Source organism: Fundulus heteroclitus, chromosome 11, assembly GCF_011125445.2.
Source record: "Fundulus heteroclitus isolate FHET01 chromosome 11, MU-UCD_Fhet_4.1, whole genome shotgun sequence".
In the NCBI taxonomy this organism is placed as follows: domain Eukaryota; kingdom Metazoa; phylum Chordata; class Actinopteri; order Cyprinodontiformes; family Fundulidae; genus Fundulus; species Fundulus heteroclitus.
In genome coordinates this window covers 3,654,557-3,675,741 of record NC_046371.1, presented here as the reverse complement: position 1 = coordinate 3,675,741, position 21,185 = coordinate 3,654,557, and the positions used below count along the sequence as shown (strand labels likewise).

Here is a 21,185-nt window from a genome sequence, read left to right as displayed (position 1 = left end):
AACAAAGGAAGCGGTGTTCCTAATCAGAAAATGCATCTGCTCTGATTCACTTACTGACTGATTTGTAAAAACAACAAGCAAAGATTTAAAATGTACCTAATCAATAATCAGCAATTTCATATGTTTCTAGGGCTGAACGATTTTGGAAAAAAATCTAATTGCGATTTTTTTTCTTAATATTGCTATTTAATGCGATTTTTTTTTCCAGTTTAATTTATCATGTCTTTTTAAACATATACAAACAACAAATCAATTTGTTTCCTCGCCATGTGGATTAGTTGCTAAAAGACCTGCAGCATTTAAACTCAGAGCAGAAATTATTGCGTTCTGCCTACAATATATTTCAACCAAAATTGCAATTTTGACTTTTCTCTCCATTAACCACAAGCAACAAAAATGGCGTCTAAATAAAGACGTTTGTAAACAAGGACTATTTAAAACAAGAACTTTTAATGTTTCTATTGATCAGAATATTATTCAAGAGAACAGCTTTTAGTTAATTTGGACATTAATCCTTGTTGAACATAAAGTGCAACCAACAAGCAAGTCTATGTATTAAACTGATTGACCTGTACTTAATGCTATGTATGATTATATAAACTCTAAAACAAGTAATAAAATTAGATTATCTCACTGCTGCAACTGTCTTCCCTTCCATGTGGAGGTAAACCCACTTTAAACATTTTACCAACACCTAATGGACGTGGCTAATTGTTACATAGCCAAAAATAGTAGACTCTGCGATTTGGAAATTGGGTTTTTTTAAATCGCGATTATATTGAAAATGCGATTAATTGTTCAGCCCTATATGTTTCATAAGCCAAAACCAAATTTAATGTTTTTATAGGGGGTGAGGTGGGCAGATGCTTGCTTAGCTCCTGTTCTCTGGGTTCCTACATTGCAAAAAGGGAACTAAAAGTAAGTAAAATGTTCTTAAAATATGTATATGTTTCCTTGATTTGAGCAGCTAAATAAGACGATTTGCCAATGGAATGAGAATTTCTACCCCTAAAATAAGATAATCAGACATCCTGCACTTCAAATAAGATGATGGAGATGAATTGTTCTCATTTTAAGAGCAAAGATCTTATTCCATTGGCAAAAGGTCTGATTTACCAGCTCAATTCAATGAAAAATACACTAATTTCAAGAGGATCTTACCTACTTTTAGTTCCCTTTTTGCAATGTATACTTATTTTTCTTTCCAAATATTCACTAAATGCTAAAGTTTGTTATGAATTAATGATGGAGGGAAGAAGAGGTGGATGGAATGAAGGACGGATGTATAGACAGATGGGTTAAAGGATAGTTAAATGGCTAAAAGACAAAGGGAAGGAAGCAAGGCAGGAAGGAGGGAAGGGTTGACCGTAGCTTCTGGAAATGCAAACAGTTTTCCAAACTTTTCCAGACCTGGAAAACCAGCTTGAAGAGTTCTGTAGAGCGTAGGAAGTGTTTTCTACGAGTAAACAGAAACTCACTTGTCTCCAAATGACCTTCTCCAAAATTCGGCAGCGTCAGCTTTGGTAATCCGGAAGTTGTCGCCCTGAAACAGGCCATTGGGGAAGATGGCCTTTAGCTCGGCGAGCATGTGACTGAAGATCAGAGACAGTTTGGTGAGGTTCCTCCTGAGGAAGAAGCACAACAAGCAGAGACGGGTTCGTCATGGCTGGACAGGACATCTTACGCCGCTCTGTGAGAGCGCGGACACACTAGTGAATAAAACTTTCCTTTAAATTAGTTTTCAGGGTAAAAACACAAAGATTTAGTGGCAGGACTGACACGTTTACAGAGAATCGAGGAGGAAACGCTCGATAGCAATCCGCGTGTCAGAGGAAGGAAGAACTTTTGCTGGTTAAAGCTTTTCTGAGAAACACAGGAAGTTGGTGTGATTGGGACACTTCAATCTGTCTGGTAAATTACTTTTAGGGGGTTTTACTTCACGTTTTTTTGTCATGAGGAACAAGTGAAACTTTGAAAAAAAAAACTTTACAGCAGACTCAATTAAGCATGTGGTGTGGTTTAGAGGTGAGAAAGTTGGCTTCAAGTACCGTATTTATCCAAACATAAGGCGCTTTAAATATTCTTCCCAAGTGTGTAATATCTCACCTTTATGTCCACAGTTCTCTATCCGTCTCTGTCAGGAGGACAGAGTAGCTGGACTATACTGCCCTGTTTCTAACATAAGACCAAAATAAACTGTTATATTTAATTAATACTTAATTACACTTATTTACTTAATTAATTAATACTTATTTAATTAATACTAGGTTTATTGTTGCTAGCTAGCAGGCTGCCTTACATGAATGCACTTCTAGTTTAGACATTACAGTCAGGCAGTCTGGTAGACAGCTCAGGGGTCCTCAGGTAGTGACACAGTGTACCGTAATGCTCCTAATATCCATTGAGTGGAGCGGCTTTATTTCTAACCAAAGTCATACTTACACATTTTTATATTGTACCACATAAAATCCATCAGTGAACATAACAGTAATCATAGATAAGGCGCACCATCAATTGATGAGAAAATTTAAGGATTTTTTTTTAAGCGTGCTTTATAGTTCGAAGAATACATTACGTACAGTTGCACCTTTAATAAACCAGAAGACTATCAGAAAATCCAGTTCAGTCATTTAAGTTAGAAAAAAACGAAGACTGAGGCCCTGTTCAAATCAAAACAGTCGATTAAATACGGGATTTTTAACACGTTTACATGACAACGTTTTGAATTACAATCTCCGTTGATATGGCAACATCAGAAACTTGCAAACAGTGTAATTCTCACAGTGACCACTAGAGGTGCTGTGTTGTTTGAAACACGCTGCCTGAAAGCCGCCACAACTAAGAAACATTTGAGATGGCAGAGAATAAAGTTTTCCTACAGACAGACGAGGAGGTTCAACTGTTCTTCTTCTGTGGTTTTTAAAAATCACAGACAACTGTAATCCATAAAGTTGATAAGCAGAAGGAAGCATAAGGCGCTCTAAAATGTTCTGGTCGATGGCTGCATTGACTGGGGACCTGAGAAAACCCGACGGACCAGAACCAGCAGATGACGTGGCGCCCAAATAGCCTCCAACCGTGGAAACTTCACTCTGTGCCGCTCCACTCTTACTCAAAACTCTGGGACCTTGATTTCCAAATGAAATGCAACATTTGCATTTCATTTGCTCATTCCTCTAACCTCGTCTCTCTACACTAGAAACGTGACACTTGGACTGTGAGTGGCGCCTCTGGAAGATGGAGGCCACTCCTACTAAATCTCCATTAAACTCTCCAACGGGTTCTGCTTTGCAATCCACTGAAGGCTGTGGTCAACGCTGTCGCCTGTTCACCTTTTACCCCGTCACACTTTTTCCTTCCACTCAACTTTGCATTACTGAGTTTAGGTCAAGCTCTGGGTAAAGTATCAGCTTCTTTAGCAATTAACATCTATTGTCAACTAGGGCTGGACGATAATGCAGTAACGATATAAATCGATGATAGAAAAAAAAGGGGCAATAAAAAGTTCAATAGAATAACAGTTTTCTTTCTTTTGCATTATAGCCTATTTTATTTACAAATATATATAATATAGGCTTGAATGCAATATACAACATATATATAATGTAAATTATTACATCCTCCCAACCAATCACAAAGCAGACCCAGGAAGCTCCGCCCCCCTTCCAAGAGTCCAGAGAGCATGTGTTCTTTTTCTCTTTCTTAAAAACTTGCAGTTTTGGTAAAAAGTTGGTTGAATAAAGGGCCGAGTTTGAATTCAGTGTTTGTGTGTTTTCTATCTAAACATAGGTTTCTGAACAACAGCATAAAATGGCCAGGGCTGCACTTAAAATGCATTTTAATTTGTTGATAATCATAGATATCGATCAATATGACTTCTATTTTTTCTATTCCCTATAGCCAACCCGCCTTGAGGAAGGGGATAGTGACGGTTTGGCAGCCATCTTAACTCAGCACCCTTCTGTAGGCAATAAAATAACATTTTGTATTAACCTCTTTAGCTGTAAACCGTAATTATTACTGAAATAAATTACTTTAAAATGATTAACTCAGACGCATGTGCAGCTCTGTTCTGTGAAGACAAACCCCTGAGAGGTAAAGTTCAGATTACACAACGAAGCTTCAGGTCAGAAAACGGCAGCGGCGCCAGATTAGGAATTATCCCGCCATCACGACTTTGGAGGATTATTTTCTGGACCGGATGCCAAGAGAAGCGTCGATTAGCTCCGACCCATCTGTCCGAGCGCCGCTCTGCTTCCCAGCTCCCCTCCTCCTGCATTTCAGCGGGTCACAGTGAGCCTACCTGGCCTGGGAGTTCTCCTCGTACATCCGCTCCTTGGCCTCCTTGAAGAGGCTCATGGTCTGCTTGGTCTTGTTGGTGAGGTTCTCGATGACCACGCGGAAATACTCGTTCTCCCCGAGGATCTCGATCTTGCCTTCGTACCTGGACAGGATGGTGCGCAGGTGCTGGTAGGTGTCCGGCAGCAGGTCGAGGATGTAAGGCGGGCTGTTCTTCAGCGCCACCTTGGGGTTCTGGCACAAACGCACCACCTGGACAGGAAACAGGGAAATTTATTTGATAATATACGACATCAAGAACAGACACGTCATCTTGAAAGGCAATTTCAAATCAAAATAGAACGGAGGCAGCAACAGGCTGAATAATTGTACGGTTAGCTTACGCTACATGACACAACTGAGAACGTGCCTGGTATGTTAACATAACATATTAAAAGCTATTCAGATAACTATAGCATAAATAACATGCGAAGAAGTTAACCAAAGCGCCCGTGTCACTCCAAATAACTAAAATCCAGTGAAATCTTCATCCTCTTTGTCACTTTCACGTAAGCAACGTAGAACTTCCGCTTCTACGTCGCTTACGTCTGATTCAACACAGGCCTAGAGCGCCCTCTTGTGGTTTGGTGTGAAAATAACAGGTGTAATGATATACCGGTAAAAATGTGTAATAATTTTACACATACGTCGCTCCAGAGTATAAATTGCACCCCCGGCCAAACTATGAAAAAAAACTGCGACTTATAGTCCGTAAAATACGGTAAAACCTTTAGCACTGGTACCGATAAAACAGAACACATGGTTCTCTCCGGCTTCCTCTGGTTGTCTAAAAACGTGACTGTTGGGTAAAAAGATGTCTCTAAATTGCCTTTTGGTAATATTGGGTAATATTTATTTGTCGTGGTGTTGATCATGTGATGGATGAGCCTGTCTCTGATATCTAATACAACCTCCCATCACTCCCAGATCCAGTTGAAATAAGAAGAGAAGACCTCAGGAGCTTTTTTTTATGACAGCAAACAAATTTCCTGACAGTTTTATATTGAGATGCATTTTTAAATTGGCACAATTTCTTTCCCCTACTCATGAAATTAATCGGGGCAAAGTGCTCCCACCATTTTTGCATCAACCAACAAGTTTGGTTTTTTTTAGTTTAAAAAAAATGCCACAAAAGGTTAGACAAGCACTGTGATGAACAACTTCCTTCATTTTCTATTTGATTAAAAATCTCTCCCCATTTTCTCGCTAATTTTTTTTATAATTCAGAGGCAAAAAAAAAGAACCAAAAGAGAAAAAATCTACAGGAACATCATTGAATTTCTATTTTAACTGCTGGATTACATACTCCTTCAGATTAAGCACCAAAGAGGCACAGAGTTAATCTACAATAAGTAATCCAAGCTTCTTTGAAATTATAGAGAATTTATAAGGCTGACTAACTGAAAATGTTTGAAGATTTCATCATTTGTCCTTAAATTGTACTGAACATGATCGCTTTTTTTATTTTTTTTATTTGTTAAACACAGAAGAATGTTCAGAATCCCAAAATTTCTCTTTTTATCAACTCTGATCAGCAACTGGTCTTCAAATAAGAAGAAAATAAAAACTTTTTAATGTTTAGACATCAACAAACAGCCTTCAATGCACTCAGATAAGTAAGAAGAGAGAATAACGACGGAAGAGAGCAGCACAAACTGATTAAACGTTGATGTTAAACTTTCTGTGACACAAAGATAAACCTTTACGACGTTTTTGAGTGAGAATATAAACTGGGTAAAACACACTTAATTGTAAAAACGCTCTGATCTTTTTCGGAGATGTCCGTTCCCGCTGCGTTGACAGCTAGCGGACCGCTAGCTAAAGTCTTTAGGCCGATTTAAAGGGGCCATATCCTGAAAAATCCACTTTTTTCGCCCATAAATGAGTTTCGTTGTGTATTTGGGGGTTTCTAAGAGTGCGGAGAAGTTGAATGCGATCTCTCCATGTGGTGTACAGAAAACTTTTTACTCTGTTGGGGTCATATAGTTTAATCGGTTGAGTTTTCTCTGTTCGCCGTTACGTTTGTTTGGAACAATTGCATCAAAGTCTTTGCTGCGGAGCCGCTACAAAAAGCTCCTGGACTTCTAGCTAACCAATTTCCTGACGCCGCCATTTTTATTTTCCTTTGTAAGTTTGTAGTCCAAGCTGAAGGTTGCTGAAGCTACAAGTGGATAAGTCAAATCGTTTGTTTTTTTGGGTGTATTAACCAACACGATTCATCACATCGTCCCCCATCATCCTACAAAAAATGGCTGAACACTTTTAAATACAAGTGTCTCCTTTGAATTTAAAGAGACGGAACCAAAACAAGTTGCTTTCAGAAGTTGCTTTCAGAGCCACCAGAACAGGGACGAAAGAGGGGATTCGGGGCAACAATAATGAGGAATTCAGACCAAAATATTGCAGTTCCACTTTTATATGAAGGATGAACTAAAAAGCATGACAAGTTTTGGTCCGTGAGGCAAACACCCCGTCTACTTTCAAGACTGGGCTTAAAACTTTCCTTTCTGACTAACTTATAGTCAGAGTGGCTCATGTAGGGCTGGGCGATAAATCGATTTAATCGATTAATTCGAATTTACAATTCTTTAAGATTTCATTTTTGGAAAATCTGGATTTTATTTTGCCAATACACTCATTGTGTTTCCATGAAGAGAACAGCATGTGATGCTGAATATATGTTTAGGCAAAATTATTGTCAAAATATTGTTAAGTGGACACTTTTTTTTACCATAATGCGAGGTAAGTTACTTCATTTACTTATTTACTTTTTTTTAACTTAGTTTGAAGTTCACAAGTGCAGTGAAGCCTGTTCTTAGCTCAATGTGTAAAACCACTAGCAGCAAATGTTTTGTTATATTTTCATTGTTTATAATGGCACGGCTGCCATCTTGTTTTACAAGCATGTTTCACAGCTTGTTTTTAGTTGCACTTTGAATTCAGGTCAACTCCCTGATGAAATGCTTGACATAAAAAGCAAGGTTTTAAAATAATTTCTTTAATTTCTTTTTATGAAACAGAAAGGAGGGAAAAAAAAATCGATTAATCGGATTTGGTAGGATAAAATCAAGAGATTTATTTTTTAATCCATATCGCCCAGCCCTAGGCTCATGTTACCCTGAGCTACCTCTATAGTTATGCAGCTATAGGCTTAGGCTGCTGGAGGACATCATGGCCTATTTTTCTCACTCTGCTGAGTTCTCCTACTGCTCTCCAATCTGCATTGTTTGTTGTTATTTCAGCTTTTAACTTTGTGTTCTCTGTCTTATTCTCTTCATGGAAGGTACACCTGGTCTGGCGTTCTGTTAGCTGTGACATCATCAGGGGAGGCAGATCATCCTCTATTACCATCTAACATAGAAAGTACTCCTGGGTCAATGTGAGCTTCTGTGCTTTCTGTGTCTCTGCTCTGTCTTCTCTAAGCCCCAGTGGGTGGAGGCAGATGAGCGTTCACACTGAGCCTGGTTCTGGTTCTGCTGGAGGTTCTCCTCCCTGTTAAAGGGGAGTTTTCCTCTCCACTGTCGCTTCATGCATGCTCAGTATGAGGGATTGCTGCAAAGCCATCAACAATGCAGACGACTGTCCACTGTGGCTCTACGCTCTTTCAGGAGGAGTGAATGCTGCTTGGAGAGACTTGATGCAACCTGCTGGGTTTCCTTAGAGAGGAAACTTTCTCACCAACCTGGAGGATCTGATTGAATTTAGCTTTGGAAAGTGCCTTGAGATGACATGTTTCATGAATTAGCACTATATAAATAAAATTTAATTGAATGTCCACTTCTGTGGCGTTTCAGAAGAGAAAACACACAAATTACTCAGGTTAAATAAGAAAATCCATGGTATTAAGGGGCTATTATTAAGGCCATTTTTAGGTGATCAGGTCAGTCTGAACTGCATTTTTGCCTTAAATCAAACCATCATTAGAAGACAGCCTGTTATATTTACTCTGCTTATGACATTACATTGTGTTTGACGATCTGACATTTTTAAGTGTCATAAATGGATCGAAACTAAAATAAATGTGTCAGAGGGTACAGACTTTTTCACATCGTCGCACGCTCTACCAACCAAGGCGGCAGACGTTATTAAAGCACCGCTACGCATCTGATCGCCGCACAACCCAGATAGAAAAAGGATTTAGAGCTTCAAACGGTAGACGGGGTGAGGCTGTGCCATCAGGACACATCCTGTAGGTGTAACCGATGCAGCACGGCACACATTTCACCGTCTGACTGTCTTATCTCCTCTCACGCCGGCCCCTCCTGCATTAATATCTTCTGAAGTCTCGTCTGTGACGCCCCCCCCCCCTGCTTTCTTCTCTTATCTCCATCTCAGCTCAGAGCTGACGGCGAGAGATAAAACCAGAAAGGCAGCGACAAATGGGACCGAAGCAAACCCCCCCCCCCAAACGAAACGCTTACACCTCGTTCTGAAAAGGCCTGCACTCACAGGGGGACACTAATGCGACCTACTTCACATTATCCCAATTAGGAAATGCATCAGGGACACCATTAGGAGCTCATTCAGAGCCGTTTGGTTCTCCTCGTACTGTTCAGATCAACTCTTCCCCAACTTTGCAGCGTCCTACTGGGAAGGTTACAGCAACCGAGACCGATTATCACCGGCTGTTAAACAAAAAAAAAAAACAAAAGAACAAGAAAACGGCAAAACAAGCAGCCTCAACAAACCACTATTGTGTTTATTTAATCATAAACACAGTTTTTACAACTTCTAACATGAGAAATACTTATTAGAGCAATCACCTCGTTAGCTACAGCCACTGCAGTCGACAAAAGCCAATGTGCTGTTTTCAATTAGTTGTACATTTACAGCAAAATGATGCTTTTACCAACTCATTTCCCTTTGATTTAATCATTTAGTTTGAGCTCAAGAAGATTTACGACTCGTGTTTAAAAGTATCCGTGTGGATGTTTATGTAACCTGTTTAGTCACATTACAGTAAGCCTTTATGTATTTTAGCTGGATTTTCGGTGAAACATCAAAGAGGAAGTAAAGCTTAGTTGTGAAATGGGAGGAAAATTGTAAAAGTTCGACATTTCTAACGGGTAAAAATGGGGAAACGTGTCGTGCGTTTGTATTCGTCATTTTGTGGAACCACCTCTAGTTTCTCTACCAGCTTTGAACATCTGACTAAAAAAAAGTTTTAATATCAGCTCAATCTCTCAGCTTTTCAGCATTCTCAGGAGCATTTAGGTCCGGCCTTTGACTAGGCCATTACAGTATAGGAAAATGCCTCGTTTTATACTGTTAACCTGAGAAGATTCTCCCGTTTCAGCTCACCGCCGTGTGCCGGCTGAAGGGCAACGTTCCCCACGCCAGCAGGTTGCCTCACAGCGTTATGTAGAACCAACAATCTCATATGATGATATATATTCTAGCAGTACTACACCTAAAGGCCTAAACGTTCTCGAGTGCTCTCCCTGGCCTAGAACACGTTCTTCTAGGGCTGCGCAGTAATAATAAAACAAACTGGGTGATGATAGTCGTCTCCTTCACACTCGTGCTTCAGACAATGGACGCATTCTGTCTGCTCGCGACGCTTATAACGCATTTATTGCGTTTCCAGCAGCTCTTTGAACTCCTAACGTTGCTCACGCAGATGATGACATGCGTCTGGTATGTTCTTAAACATATTCGCCGTGTTCCCCGATATTTCTGGCGGGTTTCAACCTGCCACTCTTTCTGGCCTCCATGACTAAAGGCCGTCCCGTTGAGAGATCCTCCCACCTGAGCCGTGGGCCTCTGCAGCTCCTCCACGTCCCGGTGGGCCTGCAGGCGCTCCATCTTCTCTCCAGGTCCAGATGATGATCAGAGCTCTGGGGGAAGTTTTATAATCCAGCTCTGCTTCTTCTTGTCCTCCATTGTTATTATTTATCATCTAATTTAGTTATTTTTTTGGAAACATTTAGCTACGATACGTTTTGTTGAGAGGAATCTGAGCAGAAACCCAACACGAACGAACACCACTACTACTTTTTGCTGGTCTATCACATAAAAATCCCTAAAAAGTGACAAAACGTGGGGCTATTTTAACCCTTGAGCAAGGCAGTCCACATGCAACAGGAATGTGCTTTATTTTAATGCCTAAATGTTGATGGTAAACGTCTGGACGCTGCTTATAACCATAAATCTACCAAGAAGGAAGTGAGGAGCACTTTCATGATGGAGAACCGATCACTGCTTAAAAAGTCTAAAGTTTTTCTCAATATTTTACTTTTTTTTTTAAACCCCCCAGACTGCTGTCCCTACCTTATCCATGAGCTTCCAGCATTTCTCCACCATTTTCTTATCGACCACGGCGGGCTGGTGAGGCTGCAGCGGCTGCTGGTGCGGCTGAAAGGCGTCCTTCATCAAGCCGATGAGCCCGGCGCCCCTCCTCGGATTTCCGGCCATGAATTCGCTCGCTGACCGGGGGTGTTAGCCCCGCGGCTGGGGTTCACAACCTCGGAGGTAGGGAGGGGTGTATGTGTGTGGGGGGGGGGATGTGTCTCCTTGACACGTTTCCCTATAAAGCGGCCGCTGTGCTACCGCCCTGTCCGCTCGGAACAGAGGGGACGGTTTGTCATGCAGAGGCTGTCCGGCAGCAGAACAAAAAGCCCGTTGTAGCTTCGGCGCAGCGGAGCCACAGCAGCGAGCTAACGGCTACAGCAGCTCGAAGAGGACGCCTCCGCTCCGGGTCCGAGCCGCTGGCATAGCCGCCGGGTTTCCGCTCGTCCTGCTCCTCCTTCTGCCGCTGGCCGTAGGCGAGCTGCCTCCTCCTGGCGACGGCGGGCGGAAAAAAGCTCCCACCTCCCGAGAAAATGAACCGGCTCGTCGCGGCGCTGGGTGTTAAAAACCCCCCCACGGAGCCACGGACGGACGAGCTGAGCGGCAGCTGGAGCGAACCCGGATATCCGGCCGGACTTTCAGAATAAGGGCACGGTCAACACGCACGCGAGACCATAGACGTAATGTAAAGAGTAGATGCCGCATCGACCGATTTTGCCTATGGGCGCTGACGAGATTTCGGGGCGCCATCTTGGGATGGTCGACAGCTCCGCTTAGTGTAATGTGTTGAGCAGGCGCAGAATCAATTTTAATCAACTATAAGACGCTAAATATTAAACTAATTTCCACTTTTTTTGCTGAAAACTTTAAAACTATAGCTATTATAATAAATGGTTCAGTGTATTTAAATATTCTTAGTGGGGTTAAAAGTCTATTCTGACACTGCCACTCATACATTTTTATAATTGTTCTGTTACTATATACGCAAACACATTTATACACAAATATATACATGATCCCCTTTTTTAATGTCAATGCACGAGACTGGAAATATGATTATCTCTTAAATAAGGGTCCAATCACGGATTGTCAACAAAATCCTGCTCTTTTTGATTTTCCAAAATTCACATTCTGCTTTTGTTTAATTGAGGATATTTTTAAAAAAAGTGTAATCATATTATTTTAATGCTGTGGGGTGCCACATAGATGAGTGTTGTTTGTATAATCCTAAACTTTTAGCTCTAATTGATAACTCAAAGATTCCCCCTCGGGTCAATTAAAGTCAGGCCCCAGGCAGCTGTGTAGGTGAAATGTCTCTCAAACATAGGAAAGGCAAACGGAGAATCAAACAACCACCACATTTAATTTAAAAAATATGATATATTCATGAGGCTTTTGCCTGGGGGTTAAAAAAACGGATTAACGAGTTGAGACCGGTCCAACTGGAATTCAAAACATAGCTGCAGACATGTGATTGTGAACGGATTATTTTAAAGTTAACTGTTGTGTAGTAAATGCTGTACTGTCATGACCCTCACACACATTTTTAATCACCAGCTACACATGTATGTTAACATTATATATATATATATATATATATATATATATATATATATATATATATATATATATATATATATATATATATATATATATAAAAGTCTGTTACAATAGTCAAGATCAGATTAAATTAATGCATGACTATCTATATCTGTAATATTTAATCCAACATATTTAATTGCTTTAATGCCGTGAGGTAAATCACATCTTTTTTCTGCCCGTGGAGGACATATGCGCATATGAAAGCATGAACTGTCATCTGATCATGAACCAAAGGTTCTAACTGCAACATTTCTCAGTGGAGTTAGGGAACAACAGGGATTATTTTATCACTTGCTTGTTTAAACTAGCCACCACAGAAAGCACAAAGGGTTTCTTATGTCAGCTTTTGTGAGCTAGTAAGATGTTGGGTATTAATTGGAGGCGGATGGGTCGATGGAGATTAATCCTGATTGATTAAGTGCGGTTCTAGAGTGAGACTTTTCTACGGGGGAGCGGACATGCTTGGGTAACCCCCTGCGGTCCAGTTTGCCTTGATGCCAAACTGGAGGGTAAACCAGTCATAATGCAAGGGGATTTTCTCTTCATTGTTTTTAACAGTCTGTATTGTGTTGGTACCGTTCCACCTCACAATGCTTCAAGGTGTTGCATTATGTAAAAATTTTTTTAAAAAAATAAGGCATTTCACAGGAAATTAGGTCATCCTAGCCGTCTGGCATGGATGCACATAATAAAAGTACAACAGGATGAAATATTGAGGTAGACATAAAAACACAGAATGGTATAAATGGACACTTAAAAAATACAAGATATATTGGTAGGTCTGGTACAATGGCAAGATGGTGGTAATAATGATAATGATGATGTGATGCAAGGGGTATTACTAACAATTACTAATGAAAACTGTGATAACAAGTGAAGTTATATCTTCCCACATAATTATTATTATTATTATTACACGTTGAAGCTCCTGGCCCTGTGTCTTCTGTGGATTAGGCAGAGAGTCTAAAGTTTTTAGGGGAAGAGGAGTTACACGGTTTATACTTCACAAGTTACTGGGAAGTTTGTATCTCAGCTCAAAACCAGAACAAGATTGGGCTGCTGGTCATGCAGGATGCTTCCTCTACACCTGGTGGTTTTCTATCGCACTTGGATGATAGGAGTAGGAGAGATGGATGCAGACCCAGACCTCACAGGAAGTTATAAGTCTCTTCAGGCCTGGGAAAGTGAGAGGATAAACGTAGCTGGACGAATGGAGAGTATGTCACTGACAGGTTTCCACCAGAGAACTATTCTCTGGCCTTTAAAAGAAAGACGTCTGTCAAACCAGACAACAACGTTGTAGACATAAACTGCAAGAGATTATCCATGAGCTGTTTTCAAAAGAGATCTTCCCTGCTGGTTTTTCATTAGGGCTTCATGAGAAATAAAGAACAAAAACAACTGTTTTTAAGACGTAATAATCCAAAAAAGATCTATTGCATCTATCTGCTAAAAACTCAGGCTGAGGTCTCTGGTTACTGTGAGACTCTTAGAAAATTAAACATGTCACTCATAAATAAATATTTAAGTAACATAGATCAATATTTTTTTATATCATCAAATATTTAAACTAGTTTTTTTTATATTTGATTGTATTATTATATATTGTAGCTAAATTTTGGCTAGTTTAAATATGTTATTTGATAAAACATTTTATTCAACTACTTGATAATTTATTTCCCCAAAAGTTGTTTCAAGAAAGAATATTTGTATATATATATATATATATATATATATATATATATATATATATATATATATATATGTGTGTGTGTGTGTGTAAAAATAAACATATGGTTTATTTAAATTCCTCCTATTATTTTTAATAATTTTCTCGGTGATGCAGATTAAAATATGAACTATTTATTACCATCACCAACAAGAACCATAAACTGATAATAAAATAATTTGATAAAATTATTTAAAAGAGATATTTCATGCTGGTTTTTTATTTGGGCTTCAGGAGAAATAAAGGAAATAACAAAAACATATGATGTGATGACATAAGATATGTATATAGTACTGTATATACAGGCCACTGAACTGTATATCTATGTATAAACACGCAGGACTCGCTACTCGGACTCTTCTACCCGGAAGCCAAATGTCAACAGTAGAAGGAGAGAAAGGCGGAAGTGTCATATAAGAACAGTGTAAAAATAAATGTATGTTTTTTTTAAATTCCTCCTATAATTTTTAATCGTTTCCTCAGTGATGCAGATTAAAATATGAACTCTGGCGCCATCTGGTGGCACTAACAGGAACGGCACCACTTCAATTCGGAGGAATTTTTTTTTTTTTTTTTTTTTACCGTCCAACAAGAACCATAAACTTATAGAAAATAATTTATTTGGGGAATTCAGACTTAGATATTTAGATAAACTGTTTCAAAAAGTTACAATTACAAAAACAAAAAAAAATACAATACCCATAAAACTTTTCTTCAATAGTTTTACAGAAATCCTGACAGTATATTTTAGGAATATTTAAGATGGTTTTCCTTGTTTGGCTAGGTGGTGCAGTAAAAGATTACAAGCATTCACATTAGTCAAAGACAATTATTTAAAGTTCAAGGCACGCTGAGCTTTCTCCTAATCTGATGAGTTTATACAGGAGTTCCTTTAAATGTTAAAGCGATGTCGAGCAGCTCAGCTCCCAGCTGCGCCTGCTGCCCAGCAGGCAGAAACTCTGCAGACAGCTCTCTGTACGTGCTGCAGACTCTGCGCTCCTGAATGTCCTCCCTGTGAATGCCGTGTTTCCACCGGTGCCTCGCCTCGCCGTACACCGCCACCAGACACCTGCGAGGAAGCCGCACGGCCACGTGGACTTCCCCCGTCAGTCCCCGCTCTGGCAGGCCCGGCTCCAGAGACATGGTGAGCACCGTGTCCGCTAACATGTTGACCGTGACGAGCCTCTCCCCCCACAGCCAGGAGTCGTCTAGATGCGGATCGATGCCGGAGCCTCGCTCAGGGTGGTAATCCAGGTTGCACTGCTCCACGGGCTGGAAACCCTCCAGGTTTGGCTGCTGCTGCATCCTTAGCACCAGCTTCTGGCTCAGAGCTGGGAGTCCATTAAAGTTCGCTACGCGCACTTTCCTTTTCTTGAAGTTCACCTTTGGACCAAAGTCCTGCAACCACAGCACAGTTTGATTGGTTTCACTCAGAATCCACAGTCAGTTACAGATTTGGGGCCAGAAATGAGGAGTATAACCTGCTTCCTTCGACCAGACTGCGAAGGATTCCAGACATCCTGGTCCATGGAGCCAATCAGCTCCGTCTCCTCCTCCTCGGATATGAAGTTCTCCCACAGGAAGACACCAGGAAAAGGAAAAGATTCAGCCTCTCCATCTTTGCAGACGGCGAGCTTCGTTTCAGGATCGTAGAGGAAATGGTGCACAACCTTTATCCCAGAACACAAAACAACGATAAATAACCTAAAACTGCTGCCTTCCTTCCTTTACCAAAGCAGGACTCCTCAGAAAGAACGCACCGATGTCAAAATCTGATCTATCAACATCAGATATTAAGATAAGAATTAATTTATTGTCCTGCAATGGGGAAATTTGGCTGTGCCAGTGAAAAAACACAGTTAGGCACGATTATTAGCAATGAAAAAGGAGAAAAAAAGAACAGACTGTTCTAATCTAAAATAAGCTCCAAACGTTTTATCGCGTGGGCCAAAATTGTCAAGTCAAAAGTATTTGAGTGCCAAAAAACATAATTAATATTTTTTTTGCCTGTTCCACAAAATTTGATCATGCGATATTTTTATTAAACTAATTAGTCAGATTTTCTGTAGGAAAGAGACACATAAATCATTGTAGGTCCAGAACTTCTGCCTTATTAAAAACTGTTCGTCCAGTGTGCAAATACTTTTGCTAACTGGACGAACGTCTCAGTCAACAAATAAAATACATTTTTATCTAAACTCAGCCTCAAAGACAGGATTTGGGTCATTGTCTTTTTGGAAACACTTGCTGTATTTAGCTAGTAAACGAGTTAAAGGCACATTTTTGTGCCCCACCAAAGCTTTATTTTTAGATGGGGTCGTTGTCTCTATAAAAATTTAATAGAACACAGAAGCTGTAGTAATTAAAAGATGAATACTTTGTGTCGTATCTAACATTTTCAATTGCAGAAAGATTTTAGTTTGTCTGTGATAATTTTGCTCTCGTTAAAAATAAAAATGTACCCTGCTGGTCGGCCAAAGAAGTCTTGTAGTCAGCTCCATTTATTTGGATGCTTATAAATAAAATACAGTGTAACCAACTTTCTTTAGAAATCTGATAATTAATTAATAAAAAAAAGAGTCCATCCGTCTTTAACTTAGTACAAAACATGCTGTTCTGTACGATTCAACAAGCAGCATCATGCTGTGGGAGGACAGGGATGGAGGGCTGTGGGAGGACAGGGATGGAGGTAATGATGATGCTATGACAAAACTTGTAAAGGGCAGGATTTTATAATAGCTTGGGGTGAAGTTAGGGCTGGACGATGTAGAAAAAAATTATTATCAACAAATTCAAAACATATATTTTAAGTGCAGCTCTGGCCATTTTATGCTGTTGCTTAGCAACCTATTTTTAGACACAGAACACACAAACACTGAACTCAAACTTAACCCTTTATTCAACCAACTTTTAACCAAAACAACAAGTTTTAAAAAAAGAAAAAAAGAATGCGTGCTCTCTGAATTCTTTGAAGTGGGCGGAGCTTGATGACGGAGCGTTTCCTGGGTCTGTTTGTGATTGGCTGGATGCAATGACTGTAATATTAAACTCCATGGTTAAAATGCACAAGGAAGGAAAACTTTTATTCTATTTAACTTTTTATTGACCCTTTTTTCCTGTCATCGATATACGTCTATCGAACGATAAATATCGTTATTGAATTATCATCCAGCCCTAGGTGAACTTTAACGACCATAAACATACAACCAGAGCTGAAAAGGAATATTTTAGTTGTACTGGCAACTAGGGCTGCACAATATATCGCAAATTTATTAGCATCGCAACATCACGGAACGATATATGCATATCATAAAGAACTGCCTGAAGTGTGATAAGTTTTAGCTAATTATTTAAGCGTGCATTTGTTTTTTTCATGCAACAAAATGTTTAAGCAGGTAAAACGGTTGTATGAAGTTGATAAGCAACTACAGCTGTTGCATTGCCAAAACATCACAAGTCTAATAGAGGCAACCTTTTTTCATTAAAACCTTGTATTTATGATGGAAATAAGTAATGTTTTGTTTTGTTTTTTTGTAACACAGATAATTAGTTGGTGGACCAGTAATTATCTGGGGCCTAGGTTTGCTGCAATCCTAAAGCAGAAAGACATCAATAAACTATTTTTTTTCCTGTATTTATCGCAAGCCATATCGTTATCGCAGCAATTACTAATATTATCGCATATCGCCCGATTGGCACCTGGAGGACTGCTCCGTCATAATCTCACAGGATTGTACAATAACAATACAGAATCTTGTCTAAAACTTTACAAACATGCACGACTTTGTGTTGCTTCTAAGTGATTTAAACCCCGTTAGCGAAACATTATAACTGAGCTATAATAGAACGTTATAGCTCAGTAACGTCCATTTGATACATGACCAGAGGTCCCGAGTCGGCTTCCGTAGTTACTTTTCGATCAAATATTAAATAAAACAGACCATGAGAAATATTTTTTGTACCTCCGGTTCGCTTGTCTTCCCCTTACACGTTTCACAAATGAGACACCGCCGGATGCCTTTACAGCCGCAGACAGAACCGCCGTCCCTGCCGCTAACAGGAGCCATCATCACGCAGCTGTTAGCCTAGCTGCTAGCTAAGCTGCTGGTGCTGCTTCTTCTTCTTCGGTTATCTGAACTCACCACCCACAGAGATGTCGGCCCTGCGCCCCCTAAAGGAAGGAGACGTCCCATTGGACGCTGCCGGCCACTAGGCCGACGTGCCTACAGGGCGGCCATCTTGGGTCAGGCCACAGATCAGACAGCTGCTGTCAGAATGAATAGGTAGGCAGCTCAGATCTCATTTTAATCACATGTTCACAATGCTCGTGACCTTTCAGTCAGATTACACATATTCATTCAGAACCAAAACTATTTAAACTGAAGTTATTTTTATGCTGTATGCATACATACTATACTATGTATCATAGAATACTATGTATTATGTGAGGTCATACTATAATAAGTGTCATAAAATACTGTGCACTATACATTTAAGGTCATACCATGCGTCATAGAATACTGACATGTGAAGTCATACTGTACTACGTGCCTTGGGATACTGTGCGTCATATGAGTTCTTACTATACTATTCATCGTAGAATATTTTGTGTTATGTGAGGTCATTCTATACTATGTGTCATAAAATACTGTGTACTATACATTTAAGGTCATATCATGCAATATAGGAATTTTTTAGTTTAACCTTTATTTATTCAAGTTGTCTCATCCATTGTCATTCACAAGAGAGACTTGTTTTGATACAACGGAGAAAACAACAATACAAATGTTTTCAATTAGTTATTCTGACTAAATTCAATATTTTAATATGGCCTAAAAACAAGAGCAAGTTCCGTGGGAAGATTTAAAATAAATTTTCAAATGCTGCTGCTCAGTGGTTCAGATTCACGAGGCAAGAATGTAATGAATGCTTTTTTCTGATTGTACTAACAGAGACAAAGACCTGAGAATGAAGTCTGTGGCTGGACCGAGGCATGTAGTAGGATAAATAGTCCAAGGATAGCTTTAGATTAATCTAAATCTTATGTTACCCTGAGCTATCTCTATAGTTATGCTGCTATATGCTTAGGCCACTGGAGGACATCAGGGTCTATTTCTCTCACTCTGCTGAGTTCTCCTACTGCTCTCCAATTTTGCATTGTTTGTCGTCAGTTTAACTTTCTGTTCACTCTTTTTTTTTTTCTCCATAGAAGGTATACCTGGTCTGGCGTTCTGTTAGCTGTGACATCATCAGAGGAGGCAGATCATCCTCTATTACCATCTAACATAGAAAGTACTCCTGGGTCAATGTGAGCTTCTGAGCTTTCTGTGTCTCTGCTCTGTCTTCTCTAAGCCCCAGTGGGTGGAGGCAGATGAGCGTTCACACTGAGCCTGGTTCTGGTTCTGCTGGAGGTTCTCCTCCCTGTTAAAGGGGAGTTTTCCTCTCCACTGTCGCTTCATGCATGCTCAGTATGAGGGATTGCTGCAAAGCCATCAACAATGCAGACGACTGTCCACTGTGGCTCTACGCTCTTTCAGGAGGAGCGAATGCTGCTTGGAGAGACTTGATGCAATTAACTGGTTCTCTTATATAGGAACTTTTATGACAAATCTGTATAATCTGATTGAATTTGACTTTGTAAAGTGCCTTGAGATGACATGTTTCATGAATTGGTGCTATATACGTAAATAAAATTGAATTGAATTGAATCATGTTCATCTAAACATCAGCATTATCTAACAAAGGCAGGAGGGTCATTAAGAAAAGACAGATCTGTTTCTGAAGAACTATCAGGTTCTAACTTCTTTAAAAACCTGTTCAACATGTGACTAATTTGTCTTTTCATATTATGTATCATGAGATCATTGTCTTGTATGATTTTTTTATATTATAAGGAAATCTGGTCATAAATACTTGTCATATTTATCAATTTAGAATGTTATTAAAAAAAAATTGTCAGTCCTTTTTACTGAGAAACAAATTATATAAGTCTTTATTTTTGTTAATTGTGAAATACCGAGTATTACATCATAGCAATTGGGAAAAAAAGTTATACAGAAACATGGGATTAAGGAAGAGCATGTCTGCATTTTGGTGTCACTCCGGGTTCCTGAGAAACACCATTAGCCCCAGAATGCTAAGAGCGCCACCCAGTGGTAGCTCCATGAGAGGTGGGTTAAACCTGGACAACACATTTCATTGAAATATAGAAGAGCTGCAATTACAAATAAAAGTGGTTATTAATTTTCAAAAGGGATATTTAATCTGACAAACAGGACTCGTCAGACCAAATATTCTCATTTATTGTTTATGAGTCCAAAGATGCTTCAGGCTAAGTGAGGTCATACAGGTGCATGTAATTTAATACTATGTTCATTTAAGGTTACAGTATAAGTGAGTACTGTGTGTTGTGTGAGGCTGCAGTGAACATGTGCGTCCAAGAAAGCTCAGAGTCAAAAGCGTGAAGAGGTAAAATTTAATTTCTACAAAATCTTGAAACGAAACAAAAATCATGAGAAACCAGTTAGTCGAGAAGACAAAACACCCCATGATAGCATTTTTATTCAGTAACATAGCTCCAATAATAAGCTTTGTTTTTAAGCCATCCAATAACCGAGTCCATAACAGAAAAAGAAAATTTATCTTCATGTTTTTCACCCTGCCTTAACTCTTTTAGACCAGCAGAGGGCGACAGTGCGCATTTTATGGCACTATTGAATTGAAACTCTCCTACCTCCCTTCAACATTGTTCCAGCAATATTTTTGGAATAAGGATGCTGATAACTTACTAATTCTTTACAGGTATTAGCTACATTTCTCTTTTTTTAACTTTACAGTTTCCAAGACCTTCGGAGTTACAACAAAACCATCAGTACATTTACTCACATTAACCAAGACATGTAGCTACTGATGATGATTAGCTCGCTTTAACAATTACTTGAGAAATAAATACTTTCTCTAAAAAAAAAAAAAAAAAAAAAAATGAAGGCAAAAGGTTTTACATATACAAATAAAATGATCTGATCGCAACACCTCACACGCTGACGTTTCATCTTAATGTGTTTATGTGTAAACTTAGAGCTCAGGAGACATTTAGGACAGCGAGTGAAGCCGTCAGTTCATCAGAAACAGGAGAACATCTTTTTTTCATGCAAGCCAAAGAACAAAAGTAAATCTTTTAGGTGGAGAGTTTTTAAAACAAGGTGTTAAAACTGCAAAAACTTGATTC

General features: G+C 39.5%; 2 protein-coding genes across 2 annotated transcripts in view; both read right to left on the bottom strand.

The window, feature by feature from the left end:
* The window catches only part of LOC105929026 (E3 ubiquitin-protein ligase CBL), a 34,959-nt gene extending 23,693 nt beyond the window's left edge, over window positions 1-11,266 (bottom strand). Inside the window, exons 1-3 of the mRNA XM_036142743.1 lie at window positions 10,609-11,266; window positions 4,304-4,551; window positions 1,479-1,625 (exon numbers count right to left, since the gene is read on the bottom strand). Coding sequence (XP_035998636.1) covers window positions 1,479-1,625; window positions 4,304-4,551; window positions 10,609-10,752 — 539 coding nt within the window. The 5' untranslated portion in view covers window positions 10,753-11,266. The remainder of the gene's footprint in view (window positions 1-1,478; window positions 1,626-4,303; window positions 4,552-10,608) is intronic.
* A 3,291-nt stretch (window positions 11,267-14,557) lies between these two features.
* Window positions 14,558-18,096, bottom strand: alkbh4 (alkB homolog 4, lysine demthylase). The gene is made up of 3 exons (XM_012866631.3): window positions 17,920-18,096; window positions 15,439-15,627; window positions 14,558-15,355 (listed from the first exon to the last, which is right to left on the bottom strand). The coding sequence occupies exons 1-3, from the start codon at window positions 18,025-18,027 to the stop codon at window positions 14,834-14,836; spliced, it is 819 nt and encodes a 272-aa protein (XP_012722085.2). The 5' UTR covers window positions 18,028-18,096; the 3' UTR covers window positions 14,558-14,833.
* Between the last annotated feature and the right edge of the window lie 3,089 nt (window positions 18,097-21,185).